At 42.6% G+C, this 18408-nt stretch overlaps 1 protein-coding gene and 1 long non-coding RNA gene across 3 annotated transcripts; one reads left to right on the top strand and one right to left on the bottom strand.

The window, feature by feature from the left end:
* Nucleotides 1–1065: 1065 nt before the first annotated feature.
* On the bottom strand, nucleotides 1066–4195 carry LOC130404780 (DELTA-thalatoxin-Avl1b-like). Of its 2 annotated transcripts, XM_056609676.1 has the most exons (5): nucleotides 4049–4195; nucleotides 2836–2945; nucleotides 2661–2687; nucleotides 2423–2497; nucleotides 1066–2058 (listed from the first exon to the last, which is right to left on the bottom strand). In XM_056609676.1, exons 3-5 carry the CDS (start codon nucleotides 2672–2674, stop codon nucleotides 1620–1622), a joined length of 528 nt encoding a protein of 175 aa, XP_056465651.1. In that variant the 5' UTR covers nucleotides 2675–2687; nucleotides 2836–2945; nucleotides 4049–4195; the 3' UTR covers nucleotides 1066–1619. The 2 variants fall into 2 exon arrangements, with proteins under 2 accessions (XP_056465651.1, XP_056465650.1); XM_056609675.1 differs by lacking the exon at nucleotides 2836–2945 and having other exon boundaries at nucleotides 4049–4194.
* A 7617-nt stretch (nucleotides 4196–11812) lies between these two features.
* LOC130404572 (uncharacterized) lies at nucleotides 11813–12906 on the top strand. The gene is made up of 3 exons (XR_008904240.1): nucleotides 11813–11830; nucleotides 12270–12350; nucleotides 12743–12906. It is a non-coding gene; the product is annotated as an uncharacterized LOC130404572 (long non-coding RNA).
* The last annotated feature ends 5502 nt before the right edge of the window (nucleotides 12907–18408 follow it).

Raw genomic sequence — 18408 nt, 5'->3', positions numbered from 1 at the left:
GTTTCAGTCAAAGGTATTGTGGCGGGAACACTGATCCTTCCCTCCGTTTGAAGGCCGAAGAAGACAGAGCAGAGCTTGCGGCGTGCGTTGCGTTGAAGTAAAAGTAGGCTGTAAACTCGAATACCTTGTAGCATTGTTAACTTCGGACAGCCAATGTCTCTCAAAACAACCATCGGATGAAATCCTTGTCAGTGTTCACAAGGCCACTGAATACAGAAAAAAAAAGTAAATAAAATATAAAGTTTCAGATGTGCTGCGTGATGATGTGTTGAGGTTGGCTCCGATTATGCTGGTCCCCAGCATAATCGGAGCCAACCTCAACACATCATCGACTTCACAATTGGATTAGTATTTTTAACTGACGGGGCTAGCGACAATGTCTGTGTGTGCGATTACGGCTCGTTCTTTGAGTGGATGATTAAGATGGGCCCGTCTGTGGTGTGACAGGAGAAGGAGGATACTTTTCAACTCGGACAGTCGAAGGTACTGCATTTGGTCTTTATTTGATGCACAATGCTAATGTGCATGGCAATTGAGGTTGTGTTCCTCCCTTTACAGAAATTATTTTTGCCCTTTTCGCCCGTTCAGCCATCCTCGTGAGCAAAGTTAACTGCCAGACTTTTAATACCTGTTTGCTTACAATTCCATTCAAAAACATTGGTGGACACGCTGCAGTGATTGGATTGATTTGATTTAAATGCCTTGACGCGACTCGGGGGACAGAACATTACGTTACAGGACCTAGGGGACAAATATTTTTAAAAATGAACGACAGGACTCGATAGTGGTATCGATAAGCCCAAACGTTAATGATTTTCGGGTTTTGAAAAAAGTGCAACCGGGTCCTTGACAGAACCGGGTTTCGATCCCCATCCCTACTTGGTACCCCAACGGAGGAGTACCGAAAATAGGAGGCTCAGCGTGGCTCAGTGCAGCTCAGCATGGCTCAGCGTGCTTATTTTGGGGACCCTGCCCAAGTTTTCGAGGAGAAAGCGCCAATATAATTGAACCGCACCGAACCGTACCGCACTGCTCGGTGGAAACGAGGCATTAGATACGTGTAATGAATGACACAACACTTAATTATCATGGTCAAGGCTTTAATGAATGACGATCATCTGATTGATATAGTTTAGTCTACAGGGTGTATTCACACAGGGCCATCCTTCTTCTCTTTGTTGTCACTAGGGCTGGGCGATTTGGCCTAAAACATCTCAGATTTTTTCCAACTAAACCCGTTTTATAAGTTTGGATTGTATTTGAAGAATAACAATGATTAACAAAAGCAAAATAAATAACACACATCTCCTACTCTGCTGCATGCTTCAGTTTGGTTGCCACAGACTTTAGGCAATCTCTACATACTCACTTTTATCAGCACATTCTGCCATGTTGATATTTTACTTTTTCTAAAGAGGAGGGGGCGTTACTATGGACCACGGGACCTCAGAGAAGGAAGTGGTGGCGCTACTGTAAACACCAGATTAAAATCACTGCACTTGATAAAAAATAAAAAAGTTCAATTTTATCTTTATTTAATTTTTATAGATTTTTATTTAAAAAGATCGTCCTAGACCATCAATTCAAATTATGATTAAAAATTGATTAACCGCCCTGCTCTATTTTTCAGTGACTTCAACCCTCAGTAAGGCCGTGCCGGTGTCGGACATGCTGGCTTGGACCACAACATGGTCTCTCTCCTTTTGTAGGCTGCTGCCGCCCCCTTGGGCACGGTCAAAATCACCATACTGTACTACATCATTGTAGTACATACGGGAGTAGAGCTCTTGGCAGCACTTAGTTTGGCTATTCATGAGGCCAATGGCAAACCAGTTTGTATAACTGTTACGGTTAAAGGGCACAGAGTACATGACGGCCAGCTTCAGTTGAATATTACGGGCGTTGCTCTGCGCTTCGGCTTTCACCAGGTCGTAGGTAAGGACGCCCACCGCGCCGGTGGCCGTGCCGCTGGTCTTGACGAATGTAGCCATTCTGCTGGATTTCGGTCCCAGGTTGAGGGCCAGGGGGACACTGCAACGCCCTCTTTCGATGTACAACCTGAAGATAGGAATAACTATTGATAACTATATAACCTATTGTCCCCAAATTTAACACCCTGATGGGGTAAGAAAACATGAACTATGATAACATAAGTATGGTTTAATAAATTTGCTTTAATGACGCTTTGACGCTTTATCCAAAAGGAATTCAAATGAGTTTTAGAAACCTGTCATTAAGGCGCAGGTAGGGGTTAGGGGGCATCTTGGTCGAAGATGCCAACTGACGACATGGGGAATTGAAACCAGTACCTTTATGGCTGGGATCCAAGCCCCATTACTCTCCTGTCCCTAAAATATATAATCTGAGAGTTGTACTCCCTGTTTGTGTGTCTGGCAAATAATTGAACAAATGACAGGCTTACTGTGGGTTAGTGAGGGTGACGGTAGAACAGGAGTTTTTTAACTCCACGTAGCAGCCACGGACAAGGTCTTCTAGCCTGGATGAAACAGAGCAGTTGGTTAGGTTCCATTCTCTTTCATCTCCGAGTAAATTTCTTCCTCAAAGGGGATCACTCAAACATCAGCAGAAAACTCTGCTGAAATTGAGAGGGTTGTACTTCCTGTGTGTTCTCCATTTAAATGAACCAATGGTGCACTTACTGTGGGTTGGCCATGGTCTCTGCTTTGCTGTTGAAAACAGAGCAGTTAGGCTCCAATCACTTCAATCACAAACTTCTAGTAAACTTCTAGGTCATCATTAAAAACTCTTGCACTGTGATTCTGAAATGTAAAGTACTCTTCAGTACTTAAGTAAACAAAGTAAGCAGTGTAATACCCCCTCTCGGCTTCCAAGCCCTCTCTCTGGTTGTTTAAGGAGTTGTTGTAACACCACTCGCCTTGCGTCGAGCCGTAAGGAAACGCTCCCACTCTAATCAATGAGAGCTGCTACATTGCATGTAGAAATGTACATGGGAAACATTTTAGTTGGAAAGGATATATAGATATAGATAAATCTAGATGTTGATCTATATCTAGAGAGAGAGAGAGAGAGAGAGAGAGAGAGAGAGAGAGAGAGAGAGAGAGAGAGAGAGAGAGAGAGAAGCTATGAAAGCCCTTGGTCACGATTAGAATATAGCAGGCTAACAGTCTATTGGTTAGTTTAAAGTCCTGCCAGTGACAAATCTGGACAGCTTTGTCAAGAAAGCAGAAACTGAATTGCCAAGGCCATGCTTAAAAATATTTTTGTTTGCAGTAACACCCCCCCAAAAAAAGGGTTGTGGGTAGGTCTATCTTTTTTTTTTTCAGATACAAAGTAAAAGAAACATGTGCTTGTTCAATTAATCTCTTTTGGATTATTTTGGCTCACCATTCCTGTTTCTCACTGTTGACTCGAGAATCGATACGTGCTTTCGAATATGTGTGAACAACACCTGCCAACTCTGCCTCTGATTTGCTTGCCGCAAGTTTACAACCGGCCAGTCGGTATATTTTTAAGGATGGCCTAAAAGCGTGGATATATCTTATATGTGTCAAAGACATAACATCAGTATGCATTAAGAGTACATCATGCCTGACAACCTTGCATATTAAAGGTAACGACAATCTTTAAAGAAAAATAACGTGAATAATTGAAGACGTACTGATGTACCAAACAACAACCGAAGTATCAGAGTGCGGTTATGTTTGAATCCAAAACTAACAAAGGATACTTTGAGGATACTCTTTATTTTAATATAAAAAAACAGAATGTGAGGATTTATTCAATAATTAGTCTAAATTAACAGTTAAACAGTTTAAAAAATGTTTTATCTGTTAATCTGTCAAATTATATTTGAGGTCAACAGTAAAACAATTAACTGTTAACATCCCGAGTGTAAAGTTAAGGAAATCTATAGGAACCCATTAACGTCTGGTTAGTAATTGTTCTGAATATTTTTCAAAATAAATGCAGACTGGTCAGGACTAGATGTTATAACTAAAAGTCTTTTTGAATTTGGGATGTAAATAAAACTTTTTGCTGATAGTAATGCGAGAGATTTTTTTTTTACCCTTTTCAGCGTCGATGAGGAAGGCAGCGAGGTGTTGCTGAAGAGTGGTGCTCTGAACGGGTATCAGTCAACTTCTTCTGGACCTCTCATCAACCTCAGGTTTTATTCACTCAGGGAATCAAGAACTGGCCTAGCTTCACTATCGCTCCTCCTCCGATTTTCTCAGCCTGTGTAGTAAATGAGCTAGTTATGTGATCGGAATTGGCGCATAGACTCGCAAATTCGCCAACACTGCATTTTTGACAGTGTCAGAGGAATTCCGATTCTGATCGGTATCGGAACAACCTTACTATACAGGAAATATGCTGCCGAGGTTGGCCAGTTCCTGCATCCCCATCCCTTCTTGAAAGCCCTGTCTTGGAAGCTTTATTTTTTAAATCAAATTAACCTAATTAAGTATATAATATGGAAATATATACAGGAAGGGGAATTACCTTACAAAAAGTTGAAAAACAGCGATGGAGCAGATGTGTTGTCGGGTGTCTGTTTCAAAACTTATAGAAGGTCAAAGTTGTTGTTTTCTTGCCTGGATGAAAGAGAGCGGTTGATTAGGCTGGTTATACTTCTTGTAAACTTCTTGGTTAAAGGGGATCGTTCAAACATAATTTCATCATTAAAACCTCTTCCAAACAATGATTCTGAAATGTTAAGTGAACAAATGTGGCTCATCTCTGCAGTGTAATACACCTGCTCATGTGAAAACATGGGGGGGGGGGACCTTCCCTTCCATGCCCTCTCTCTTGTTCTTTAAGGAGTTGTTATTCATCATAGAGAGATTGCACAATGTGTTGTACTTGTCCAGGCAACGTGCAATTGTACGATACTTTAGGTTGTAGTTTTTTCAAATCTTGACAATCTATAACCAAAGGTATTGTACAATACACCTTTCCTCACATTTCAGCTGGGGATATTAAGAAATGAATTAAATGGTACTAATGATTTATAATTAATTACATCCTGCATGAAATCTTTATATTCTTCTCGGAACTTTGCATAATTTGTTTCAAACCCAGAAGTCGTTGTCAATTGTTCCGATGCGGTAAGCATACTTCAAGCGGATTACAAATTTGGCGACATTGTAAACAAAATGACGTGATACCTCACTCAACAATCTTTGTCTCTAATCAGCAAGAGAATGGAATCCATTTCCCTGTAACGTGTTTTGTCAATGAAATTTGCATATTCTCCCTGGAACTTCTTCTACATTTCCTTGTTTCGTGTTCCAGAACCGAAGGAACTCTTGTTTCTTAAAACACAGGCATCCCTTTGTTACTTGTGTTGTCCTTCAGTGGTCCTCAAGTGCTCTGATGAAGGATGTATATTGCAGGAGGTCTCCAAAAACAACAATCTCTCTGTGGGGTACAGAGGTAGCATGCTGTTGCTGTTTAAGTAGTTGTGTCCATTCAATTAGTTCTTTGCAATACCTTGGTCATGTTTCCAGAAGATAAGTCACTGTCTTCAGCAGAAGGTTGTGGGCGAGCGCTCCGATTGGACTTCAAATGGAGACTGAGTTGCAGAGATTGCATCTGCTTCTGAATTCAATCCCTTTTATTATGGGCCTTAGAACTTGTTCCAGAAAAAGGGGGTTGGGGAATGGCAACATCTGTATTCAGTGGCCTTGTGAACACTGACAAGGATTTCATCCGATGCTTGTTTTGAGAGACATTGGCTGTTCGAAGTTAACAATGCTACAAGGTATTCGAGTTTCCAGCCTACTTTTACTAAAAACGCAACGCACGCCGCAAGCTCTGCTCTTTCTACTTCGGCCTTCAAACGGAGGGAAGGATCAGTGTTCCCGCCACAATACCTTTGACTGAAACGCTATAACCTGGACCCATTCAATTGGCATCATTAACGTTTAGGATTTGCACAATACCATCATTGTTGTAGTCACCAGAAAATCTTTCAACAGTTGACGATAGTGTTAATGAATTCATTGTATGAATTCATCTCTGCAGTAAACCAATCTCCAGGTTTCTGTTTTTTCATTAGAGGGCAATTTTGAGGGCAAAATTTACCAAAAAAATGTCCCACAGGGAAACTAAAATAAATAATTTAAAAACGATTTTCATATTAAGGATAACAAAATCAAGCAATATATTATATCCATCAGGTTGATATTCAGAATTTTGGGATGTATTTTTACTTACATTTTAAACCAGTGCAAATTTCTGCTTCCCATAATTAGTAAGCTAAATAAGAAAAGTTCGAAAGGATCAGGTTATCAGTGGCCCCGGGTTCCCCCACCTGATACCTTAGCTCCATTACTGGGCTCCAGTCCAAGCTGCCTTTTCCCCTTGGCGCGCTATTGGCTGGTTTAACACAATGTAGACAGGAAGCGACGGCCAGCAGCCAATCGCGTATAGACAGAGTCAGTTGAACTAGGCCCGTTGATCACGCCTCTTGTGCTGAAGAAAATGACTGCAGCTTCCCAAGACCAACCTGCAATCTACGATTGAGCTTGGTCTGGCAATAGCCAGACTACCCATTATACATATGCATAAAAATGTAAAAAAAGTTAGAAAATTAAGCTTGGCTTATAGCTGGGAGTTGCAAACACTAAGCAAAGCAAAAATCGGTGCAGTTTTCAGTGATATGTGTTCGAGTGATGAAACATTCAGTTTCACATTAGTATCCAAATGCCTTCACGAAGTGAAGCCCATGTGCTAATTCACATTAGAGGTTTCTGATTAAACATTGGCCGGCCTGACCGGCACCGCGGCTATTAAACAGTTTTGTTCAGGATTTGTGCCAGCATTGGGCAGTACGTGTACACGGTCAGGAAGTGTTGCCTTCTTAGATGTGGCATATACTACGGAGCATCTTCTTTGTGGTGTTTTGAAACATTCAACCCCATTTTACCGCTCTACCGCCCGGCTTATAATAAATGCGGCCTTATTTTCGAAAAAATAAGGTAATGTGTACAAAAGAAGACGTAAGATAAGCAGGGTTGTAAATAATGACACAAACTTCATAATCATGGTTAAGGCTGCGTATTTTAAGAGGGTAACCTACTTTTGTGCATTGTTGTGCATTGATTTTTAAAACCTGGTTATATGACGACCATCTGATTGATGTGGTTGAACCTACAGGGAGTACTGAACACAGAGCAACACTCCTCTTTCCTGTCACTGACTTTGACCCTCAGCAAGGCCGTGCCGGTGTTGGACATCTCGGCTTGGATCACAACTTACTCTCCCTTGTATTGTAGGGTGGCCCCGCCACCCTACGATACGATGGCCAGCTTGAGTTGATCATTGTTGGGGTCATTGTGGGGTTTGTGGTCTTTCGACAGGTCTTAAGGCCGATATATGCTCTGTTTTAGACGTAACGCGTAAGCACGTAAGATACATAACCCCCCCTTGCGCGGTAAAATATCCCCCCTTACGTGCTTAAGTGCGTCGCCCAAAATTCCTGACTATGCGACTAAAACCATACGGCCATACGCAGCTCGCAAAGACTGTGATTGGCCAGCTAACCACATCCTTTCAGGAGTCTTATCAGCTTCAGCTCCAGCTCCCTCAACTCGTTCAGAGTGTGGAAAAAGACCGCTGACCTAAACTTAGCTACTGCTACTCTCGTCGAAAATACTGGAAGTGCATAAATATAAACAAGCCAGCGATTTCCACTTCCACGCCCACAGATTCGTTCGTTGCTCCCCCTACTCTTCTGGCGGAGAATCCCCTTGCAACACGCGCAATCCTTAAGGGAACCGTAAATCAAAACTTGTCTAAAACAAGTCCCTTGTGTAAATTACGTGCTTACGTCTCTGCGTCTAAAACGACCCTAAATCGGCCTTTAGGTGAAGACGCCCACAGAGCCGGTTACCGATACTGGTATCGGTATCGGATCAAATCTACTAAACAGGAAATAGGGGCTGCAGAGGTTGGCCCATATCCTGCATCCCCATACGTTCTTGAAAGCCCTGTCTTGGAACCTTTCTTTCTTTTTATCTAATTAACTTCATTAAGTTTAATATGGAAATGTATACAGGAAGGGGAACTTCATTACAAAGGGTTATATAAAAGTTAAAAAAAAATACTTCCAAATGTTGGCGTGTGAGCGATGTGGCGGATGTATTGTCTGGTGTGTGTTTATAAAGATGGTGTTCTCTCTTCATCATGCCTTAGATTCCATGCCCCCCACAGGAAAAGGTAGGGTCTCTCTGAGGGTGCATGCTGCTTGTGTGTGTATCCTGGACCATTCATCATCATCATCTTCTTTAGCCCCTTTCATGTGTATAACCAACCCTTTATACATTGCTATGTCTGTGGGGTATTTGGGTTCTCATACTCATCTAGGGTGAAGCACAGCAACACATTTAAAAAATGCATAATATAAACAAATATATTGTATGAAAGAGATTCTATCTGTTCAGCTCAATCATCTCAGATTCTAATCTGTCTAGCTAGTTGGCACAAGGTAGACAAATAAGCATCTGAACTAACCTGTTGTCCTGCTTCACGTCGCTGCTCTGCTGCACGTCTGCCTTGTTCCCTTTTGTAATTATTAATATGTATGTATTACTTGTTCATTCGTTTATTCCACACGGGAATCCCCTTTATGGTTACTCTTCCATTGATACATTGATGTGTGCAGTGGGAACACATTGATGTGTTCCCACATTGATGTGGTCCTGATTGAAAACCACTACACCTAGACTCTTCAAATCTGGACTAAATGATCACAGTGAGGCTATACATTATGTAAAACATAGTTTCAGATTTGTGAAACCTTTACCCTATTTGTGAAAATGAAATATAGGCTCATTTAGGGGTCCAGACCGCATTGCATTTTCACAAATAGGGTAAAGGTTTCAAAAATCTGAAACTATGTTTTACATAATGTATAGCCTCACTGTGATAATGTAGTCCAGATTTGAAGAGTATAGGTGTAGTGGTTTTCAATCAGGACCGATTTGAAGATTCTAAGTGGTTTTCAAGCCGAATCGGATGCTGCGAATCGGATGCCAACTTCAGCGTCGTTGAATGCTGATGAGCGACGGAACGCACCGCAACACACCGGCGATCCAGAGAGCAAAAGTTGAGGCAGAGTTTGGCGCCGTGTCCGCCCTCAGTGTCAACCACGACTGCTCGCGGTTGCTGTGTGGTTTTGCCAAAGGGCAGGTGCGTGCGCGCACACACACACACACACACACACACACACACACACACACACACACACACACACACACACACACACACACACACACACACACACACACACACACACACACAGAGGAAGATCCTCTCTTCTTATACAGCAATGCACTTAGATGTCATGGAACAGATATTGACGAAGAACAAATACTTTCCAAATTACAGTATTCTGAAGTGGAGTGTGTGTTCCTCAGATCACCATGTGGGATCTGGCCAATGGGAAGCTGCTGAGGACCATCACAGACGCACACCCCCCTGGGACCGCGGTACTGCATGTCAAGGTAGGCCTACTAGTACACACTCACTACTGCATGTCAAGGTACTAGTACACACTCACTACTGCATGTCAAGGTACTAGTGAACACTCACTACTGCATGTCAAGGTACTAGTAAACACCCACTACTGCCTGACAAGGTACTAGTTCACACTCACTTCTGCCTGGCAAGATACTAGTACACACTCACTACTGCTTGTCAATGTACTATTACACACTCAGTACTGCATGTCAAGGTGCTAGTGCACACTCAAATACTACTTGTTAAGGCTTTAGTACACACTAAAATATTACTCGTTAAAGTTTTAGGACACACTCCAGTAGTGCATGTTAATGTAAAATTGTCAAACACTAAATAAAAAAGTTTTCAGTCAGCAAAGATATTAATGAACAACAACGACAGCGGCGGATCAGTGTTTGAGTTGGCCTTCAGGTAAATACAAATACAAATACACCAAGCAAGTACTAACATGTAACATGATAATGACCTGCAGTTAACAAGAACTACACAACATGTTTATGACCTGGAGTTAAAAAGTTGCACGCAACATTTTAATGGGCTGGAGTTAACAAGCACTGCACAACATGTTAATGACATGCAATTAACAAGTACCACACAACATGTTAATGACCTGGAGAAAACAAGTACTACACAACACACCTCCTTCTAATGGCCTAATCTCAACCTGCTCCTGAAAGACTTTTTTTCTCAAATGCACTGGAAATCGTATAAACCACTTTCCCTCTGGATAAAAATGTCTAATTAATAAATAAATAAATGGCCCGCTTAATTGAATTATGAAAAATGACCATTAGCCTAATAACCTGGCGTTAATGAAAGGATGATTGTATCTGCTGCCCTCTAGTGGACGGAAATAAACGGGTGCTGCTTTAAGTAAGAAGGGTGACCGAGCGTATCAAACACACGTGTGTCCTGACGGTCTGGTCGTCCTCTGCCAGGAGGGTGATGGGCATGCGGTCGTGCGACTCGCGCTGTCTCTTCAGCGGCTCTAAGGGGGAGGTGTGCTGCATCGAGCCACTGCACACCCCCCCGGACCTGAGGGACCACCCCATCACACCCTACTCCCTGCTGGCCATGGGCTCCCTCACCAAGGTAAGGGCTCTGGTTCAGGGTCGGCGGAGAATAGAAGTCATTATGGGATGCATGAACTGATGATCCCGGTTAAAACGTTTTGGGGGCAACAGCGGCCGAATAACGCAACTATAGCAGAACGAAAAAGAAGCAGCAAATGCAATTGGGAAGGATGGTTTCAGTGTATGACGTCACACACATTCAAAGAAGCCATGTTGGTGTTTTTTCCCCATTAATGATAAAAATAAAAAAGCAACTGGTTTCTTAGGTATTGTAGAATTGTTGGTCAAGAGGTCCCAAGATGGTCAGTTTAACTTATTTTATGGCACGTGATTGAAACCATCGTATTTACCAACATATCATATATCTATATCATATAATATTAACACATGTATCAAAGTAAATGTAAATCCAATTTCTTCTGTTTCAGATTCTCAAGCCCTCCCTCAAAGTGTGGATGACCTTCCCCTACAACAAGGTCTGTCCTCGCCTCAACCCCATCTCTCTCTTCTATGATTATCAGCTCGTTCCATCGTCATTCATCTTCTCTGATGTTTGACGTTCATGTATTAAGTTTGTATTGTCAGTGTTTCCCCCAGCACTGTATGGTTAAGGCGGCCGCCTTAACAACACTAGGGCCCCGCCTTGACTAACAATGTATTGAAAAAAAACATATATATATTATCTATATGCATATATATATAATTATTATTATTATATTATTATCTTTATTTTTATTATTATTTAGCATTAACAAAGTACAAAACTCTCGTGGGGAAAGAAAACATACTTCCATCAGGTACAAAAAATAAAGATAAGTAATGCATTGGCAATAATGTTCACAACAATAGTCGTGCCATAAAGCTTTTTGAATGGAATTGAAACGGCGCCATCTGGTGGTTGTATATATAATTGCACTTTCTATCCATGCGTTACCTGTCAATCCACCCCCATTTTACAGGGAGTACCAGTTTAGATTATTCAGATGTTGTTGTTTACACTTCATGCCCCTGACTGAGCGTACCGTTCCTTGCTCCCTCTGGAAGCGTTTTGTCGTGCATCATGTGCGTGTTGAACGCAGGTCGAGACGTTGATATCCATTTTAACTCTGATTTACTAGCACCCGAACAATGTTACCAGTTACACTTAACCGGTGCTGTAGAGCGCCCCCTAGGCCATGGGAATAACAATGCATACTGTTGACTGTCTAATGCATACATAACATTGAGGGTAAGGGATACAGAGGATCCTGCAGGTGTGTACGTTAGGCCACTCCCCCCTCACCTGCGTCCGCCTGGCGGGAGTTCTCCAACATGCTCCGATAGGCACGTTTATCTGAAATAACACCGTCGTTTACAGAAAGCTCCTCTTTCCTAAAAGTCCTATTTTGGGTGAACATTCAAGTCCCAGCTGCATTCTGCCGGAGATAGGGGAGGAGAATAAAAAGATTTAATAAACAGGAAATCAAAAAAGAATAACAATAACATCTGCGGCAGGGTGGATTTGATCATTTTTTGTCCTTAATACTGGAGCTTTTTTATCCTCTATAGTGGATGGGCAGGATGCTTATTGATTTTATTTGTGTGTGTGTGTGTGTGTGTGTGTGTGTGTGTGTGTGTGTGTGTGTGTGTGTGTGTGTGTGTGTGTGTGTGTGTGTGTGTGTGTGTGTGTGTGTGTGTGTGTGTGCGTCTCAGGACCCAGTGTACGGTAAAGGGAAGCTGTCAGAGATCCAGGGTCTGATCCTGGGTATGCTGGACACCTTCAACTATGAGCAGGTACCACACACACACTCACACCTTAAACAATGAGCAGGTACCACTCACACCTTCAACTATGAGCAGGTACCACTCACACACACTCACACTTTCAACTATGAGCAGGTACCACCACAAACTCACACGCCTTAAGTGTCTGAGGCCTCAAGTAGGGCAGCCAATCACAGGGTCAACGCACCAGGACAGGACAGGGGTCAGTGCTAAACAGAGATCACAAGGTCAAATATGGAAAGAAGACATACATTCAATTTAAATGTAAACATTATAAAAAATATTGATTAACATTCACCGTATATGATTAATTATTGTCATTATAAATTAATTATCCTGTTTATTTATGGCTCTTTCTCTTTCTCTCTTTTTCTCCTCTCTGTCCCTCCCCCCCCCCTCAGACCCTCCTTGAGACCACCACCAGCCTGCTGAACCACGACCTCCACTGGTCCCTTGCCCACCTGCGGGCCAGCGTGACGCGGGGGCTGGTGCCGCGGCAGGACACCTGCAACATCTGCCTGCTGCAGTACAGGCGGCGCCACGACCCCCCCGAGGAGATCGTCATCTTCAGGTCCCGGGTCACACACGCACACACACGCACGCACACGCACACACACACAGAAAACCGTACATACACATAGAGCTGCCTAGCTACTTACAGAGCTTGGTATTGCTCATATAAATGGAGTTACCTGAAGTCGCATGGAAACCGTATTCTGTGAAATAGTTTCTGCGATGGCGACGGAAACCGTGCTGAACATTTGTATATCCTGGGCCGGCCAATCACGGGGAGTCATGCTTGTCGGGTTTGCGCGGCCGCTTCGTCGCAACGCGGCCCCATATTATCTCTCGGCCAACTATCAAGCAGTCTCTAAATCCCTATTCATGCTTCATAATAGGAAACGAATAAGTATTTATACCAGATATGAGTCTATATACTACAGTCATGGTTGCCCTTAATATTGACATCGGTCTACATTATTTCGTAGCCTTATTCAATCAGATGTTTAAAAAGTGCAATGTTTGAAATTGTTTGATGTTTGAAACTGTATTTTAAATTGTATTATTGGTTTACAAAAGTTAATGAAGCAATGACTTGTGTTGGAAGTTAAAAGTTGGAAGATAGGCCTACCAGTCTGCTGAGGTTACTATGAGTACGAACTATGAATCGAGGAATTAAGCGACAGAAGGGAGGAGCGGAGAAAAAGAGAGAGAAATCCAGGAAATTACTGTTGGCTGACAGTGAAAAATGTGCGAAACTGACCGATTTTTTTTTTAAGCCGCCAAGTGCAGCTTCAGCTAGTAGCACCAGTGCTAACAGTAATGTACAAGACACTAAGTAAACAGACCAGGGGCAGGGAGTAATACAGAAGGACAGTGAGGAACGTTCATCACCAATGGGGCTACAAAAGTGTGTTATTTCCGTGCAGGTGAAGTTATATCTGTGTGTTGCGAGCACGCGCATGCGTGCGCGTCCCTGTGTGGGCCGCTGGTGGGTGAAAATGCCAGGGCCGTTTTTTAATCCCAGTCCGTCACTGGTCTGGGGTCTACCTTAATGAAGTGCATAAGCCAAGGCTGGGAGTCTGCCCCTTATGACATCACTGGTGGGCACGTCCACCTAGATGTGTGCTGGATAGATCAGTCTACCAGCCTACCCAGTGGACTGTAGCAAACGTTGCTCATCTATCCGTCACACATCTAGATGGACACGCCCACCTTTGATGGCATAAGGAGCAGATTTCCAAAATGGCTTGTAGCGGCTAATCACACCTGGTGGCATGCCATGGGACCTTTACTAAGTCCCAGTCATTACCGCAGTGACCGGGGTTTGATTCCTGCCCTTGGTCCTTTGCTTCCCCTCTATCTCCCATATCTTCCTGTCTTACAGTTAAAAGGATAATACCTTCAAACAATCTTCAAACAATTACGCTTACTTACAAATGCTTACTCCCCGAGCAGTTGACCGGCAACGCGGCTATTCAACCGTTTTGTTCAGGATTTACGCCAGCATTGGGCAGTTCGGTCAAAGGTCAGGAACTTTTGCCTTCTTAGATGTGGCATATACTACATAGCAGCTTCTTTGTGGTGTTTTGAAATATTCAACCCCATTTTACCGCTCCTGCTGCTTATAATAAATGCGGCCTTATTTATGAAAGATGCGGTAACGTGTACAAAAGAAGTAAAGACGTAAGATAAGCAGAGGTGTAAATAATGACACAACACTTGATTATTGTGTTTAAGGCTTTAATGCATTTATTAAGAGGGTAACCTACACAGTCACAGACACCAATTGTTGTGTATTGATTTGAAAACCTGGTTTCATGACGACCATCTGATTGATGTGGTTGAAACTACAGGGGGTCTTCACACAGAGCCGGTCATCACTTAGAGCAGGCCTTCCCTTCTTTGTTAGAAAGGGGAACGTTGCTGACGTCCACCTTCAGCACGGCATTGGGGGTGTCAGACATGGTGGCACGGACCACCAAGCTGTTCCACCAAGCAACAGCCTTGCTGGCCTTCAGAGGGCCTTTCTCTGAGCCCTTGCTCATGAGTTTGAGGAGATTGTGGTCACACTCGATCGGGTCAATGATGCCCACAGCGAAGTCGTTGCACCATTCATTGCTGCGGTCGGAAGCCACGTTGAAGAAGACGACCAGCATGCGTTGGTCAGTCAGGTTGTAGACGATTACAGCCATCAAGTCGCTGCCTGCGGTGCTGATGAAGGAGGCGCTGCCGCTGGAGCCCGGCATCAGAAGGGGTGACAGGGGCACGGAGCATTGCCCGCCCAGCAGGAACTTCCTGAGGATGGGGACAGAGACAAGTGACATTCTGAACGGCACCCAAACCAACAGACCAATATGACCAAGGACTGGCCACGACTATTTAGCACATGTTCAACACCCTGATGTTGTTTATCAATCGCTGAAGGGCTTACCCTGGGTCCGAGAGGACACTGGAGCTGGAGTTGGTGATCTCCATGGTGCAGCTGAAGAAAGACATGGTCTCTGCTGGGCTGGAGAACACACAAAATAATGAGCGACGTCACCAATTATCAAAAGTGAATCAGCCATATTATTTATGTTGTGAATTAATATAGGTCGGCTTAGCTCAGGAGGTAGAGCAGTTGTCTTGTAACCGATAGGTTGCTAGTTCAATCCCCAGCTCCTCCTAGATGAGTGTTGATTTCTGTCTGAGCAAGAAACTTAACCCTAACTGCTCCTGACGAGCTGGCTGTTAACCGATGTAAGTCGCTTTGGATAAAAGCGTCTGCTAAATGCTCATAATAAAGTGCAATTTCAGCGAAATATAGAATTAAGGAATTCAAAGAGGCGGAATGTTTCCAATCTACATTTTTCATCGTTTCTGTGTGTAAAGTGAGTTCTACCTGTTTTCCAACAGATAACCGACACCTGTTTACTTCTCATAAACCATTAAATTATAAGAATAAAAGTGCTTTAAAAATGGATGGAATTCTGTGACCGGTAAAATGTTTTTTAATGCTTTTCTTCATTGGAAAAAAAGACTGGCCCCAATGCATGATCTCAAATTCCAACTTCAGATAATAGTTAAGTTTCCAAAGGTATATTCAAATAGTTAAACACCTATATCTGTTTTTGTTGTGTGTCCACTGGTTGTCAAGCTTGTGTGAGCATATACTTCCAGCATTATTAAATAAAGCAGATTATTACTCAGGCTTTTATTACAACTAACTAATGATACCAGCTATGAAGCCAATTGGTCACGGTTAGAATATAGCAGGCTAACAGGCTATCGGTTAGTTTAAAGTCCTCCTTGTGACAAATCTTGACAGCTTTGTCAGTCTCGACGATCTCAATACTCTTTGTTGAGAGGAAAAAAGCTGAAACTGAATTGCTAAAAGCCTGGATATACCTAATATGTGTAAAGTACATAACAACAGTATGCATTAATATTTCATCATGCCTGACAACCTCACATATTAAAGGTAAAGGAAATCTTTAAGGCAAAATAACGTCAATAATTGATGACGTTCTGATGAACTAAACTACAACCGAAATTACAGTTATAATGTTTGATTCCAAAATTAACGAGGGATACTTAAACAATTAGAATATTTAGGGCCAACTCTTTATTTTTATAGATGTATATCTTTTTGTAGTTAGTATAAATTGACAGATTAACAATTAAACAGTTCGTTTTTTTATCTGTTAATCTGTCAAATTATATTTGAGATTAACAGCTAAACAGTTAACTGTTAACATCCCAAGTGTAAAGTTTGGAAAAAGTCAGATTTTTACAATGGGAACCCTTGAATTGTAATGCAAGAGAAAAAATAGTTTACCCTTTTTAGTGTTTAAAAAAAAAAGGACGAAGCGACGATGAGGAAGGCAGCGAGCTGGGGCTGAAGAGTGATGCTCCGAACGGGTACCAGTCAACTTGTGCTGGAGCTCTCTCCAACCTCAGGTTTTATTCACTCAGGGAATCAAGACCTGGTGATGCCCACCTTATCTCCAACCCACACTATCGCTGCCTCTCATTGGCCTAGCCTCAGTATTTCTTCTCCTCACCTCACCTTTCGCTATGAATTTAATAAATAACTAACATGTTACTTATGATTTAATCCTCAATTATATCCTACATGAAATCGTTGTTTTCTTCCCGGAACTTGTTAATCTCTGCAACCTTTTGAACCCAGGAGACGTTGTCAATGGTTCCGACTCAGTCAGCGTACTTCATGGGTTATTAAGTTTGGTGAGGTTGTAAACAGAATGATGTTCTTGTGGATACACTAATCCAAAGCCTCACTCAACAATGACCATGCAATCTTTGCGTGTGATGAGCCAGAAACAGGAGGCATGATTTATTTGGATCACATTTCCCTGTATTTTGTACTTCGTATTATCGTACTCTTGTTAATTAAAATCTTGTTTGGGTGTCAAAGAAATACGCCAAAGATCAGCCTGATAAATGGTGAATAGACTGCATTTATACAGCGTTTTTTTAACTAGTGGCCACTCAAAGTGCTTTACAATATTGCCTAACATTCACCGTTAGCCCTTTCATGCACACATTCACACACCGACGGCGGCATCAACCATACAAGGCGACAGACAGCTCTGAGGGTTCTTTGGTTGGTTTCCTTCAAAATGTTAACCTTTAACTTTAAGTAGAAAGAAAAAGGTTTTCCAGGAAACTGACCTTGGATTGTACTTTGGCCGAACTGCCAATTGTGTCACGGTTAGCAGGCAGGCAGGTAGGACCCAATAGCAGACAGTTCAGGTAAAGGATCATTTATTAACGCAAAAGGCAAGGAACACCGAGAACACAGGTGACGCGGGTAACACGGGTAACACGGGTGGCACGGGTAACACGGGTGGCACGGGTAACACGGGTGGCACAGGTAACACACAGGACACAATTCACCACAAACTACAATGATCCGACAAGGAACAAAGGGAAGACAAAGGGCTTAAATACCAAACACAGGGCACACAACGAGTAACAGCTGAAACACATTAGGGGAGGGAGCAGTAATCACACAGGAGGGCAACTTGACCGGACATGGGGAGAAACAAGATAGATACCAAATTAAAACAGGAAACACACCAAAACAAGACAAGGAAACAGACAGTCCATGACAGATTGCCCATCATTCAATAATAAATTAACACCTAGTAGAGCTATAACTACGAAGGCAGCTAACTTTGCCGGTTCCATGGTAACAAATGTATTTGATTTGATTTTTGTCATTGGCCTGTAATTGCTTGTGGGGTCTGATCATGTCACACAACCGGGGGGGAGAAGAAAGGAAAAGAAACATTGGCCCCTGTTTGTTGGTGTGGTTTATATTTACTTACTCTCATTAACCATTTGTTTGTTTGAATGGTTGACCCCCGACCGACCGTTAACAAACGCAGCATAACACCGTAGTGTCTGTGATGTTCTTTGCCTGTGTAGTATATGAGCTGATAGTCATGTGATAGTATCGGATCGGCGCATAGACTAGCCTACTCGCCGATATCTGATACTGCATTTTAGGCAGTATCTGAGGAATTTCCGATATTGGCAAGTATAATATTGAAATGTA

The sequence above is a fragment of the Gadus chalcogrammus genome, chromosome 15 (genome assembly GCF_026213295.1).
Source record: "Gadus chalcogrammus isolate NIFS_2021 chromosome 15, NIFS_Gcha_1.0, whole genome shotgun sequence".
NCBI lineage: Eukaryota > Metazoa > Chordata > Actinopteri > Gadiformes > Gadidae > Gadus > Gadus chalcogrammus.
The sequence above is the reverse complement of the archived record's forward strand: the minus strand, read 5'-3'. Positions and strand labels throughout refer to the sequence as shown.

What these genes read in the sequence shown, in the direction of transcription:
- LOC130404780 (XM_056609676.1), bottom strand. An exon ending in GTCACCCTCACTAACCCACA is followed by an intron (nt 2,059 to 2,422) that starts GTAAGCCTGTCA and finishes TCCTATCTTCAG; the next exon opens with GTTGTACATCGAAAGAGGGC.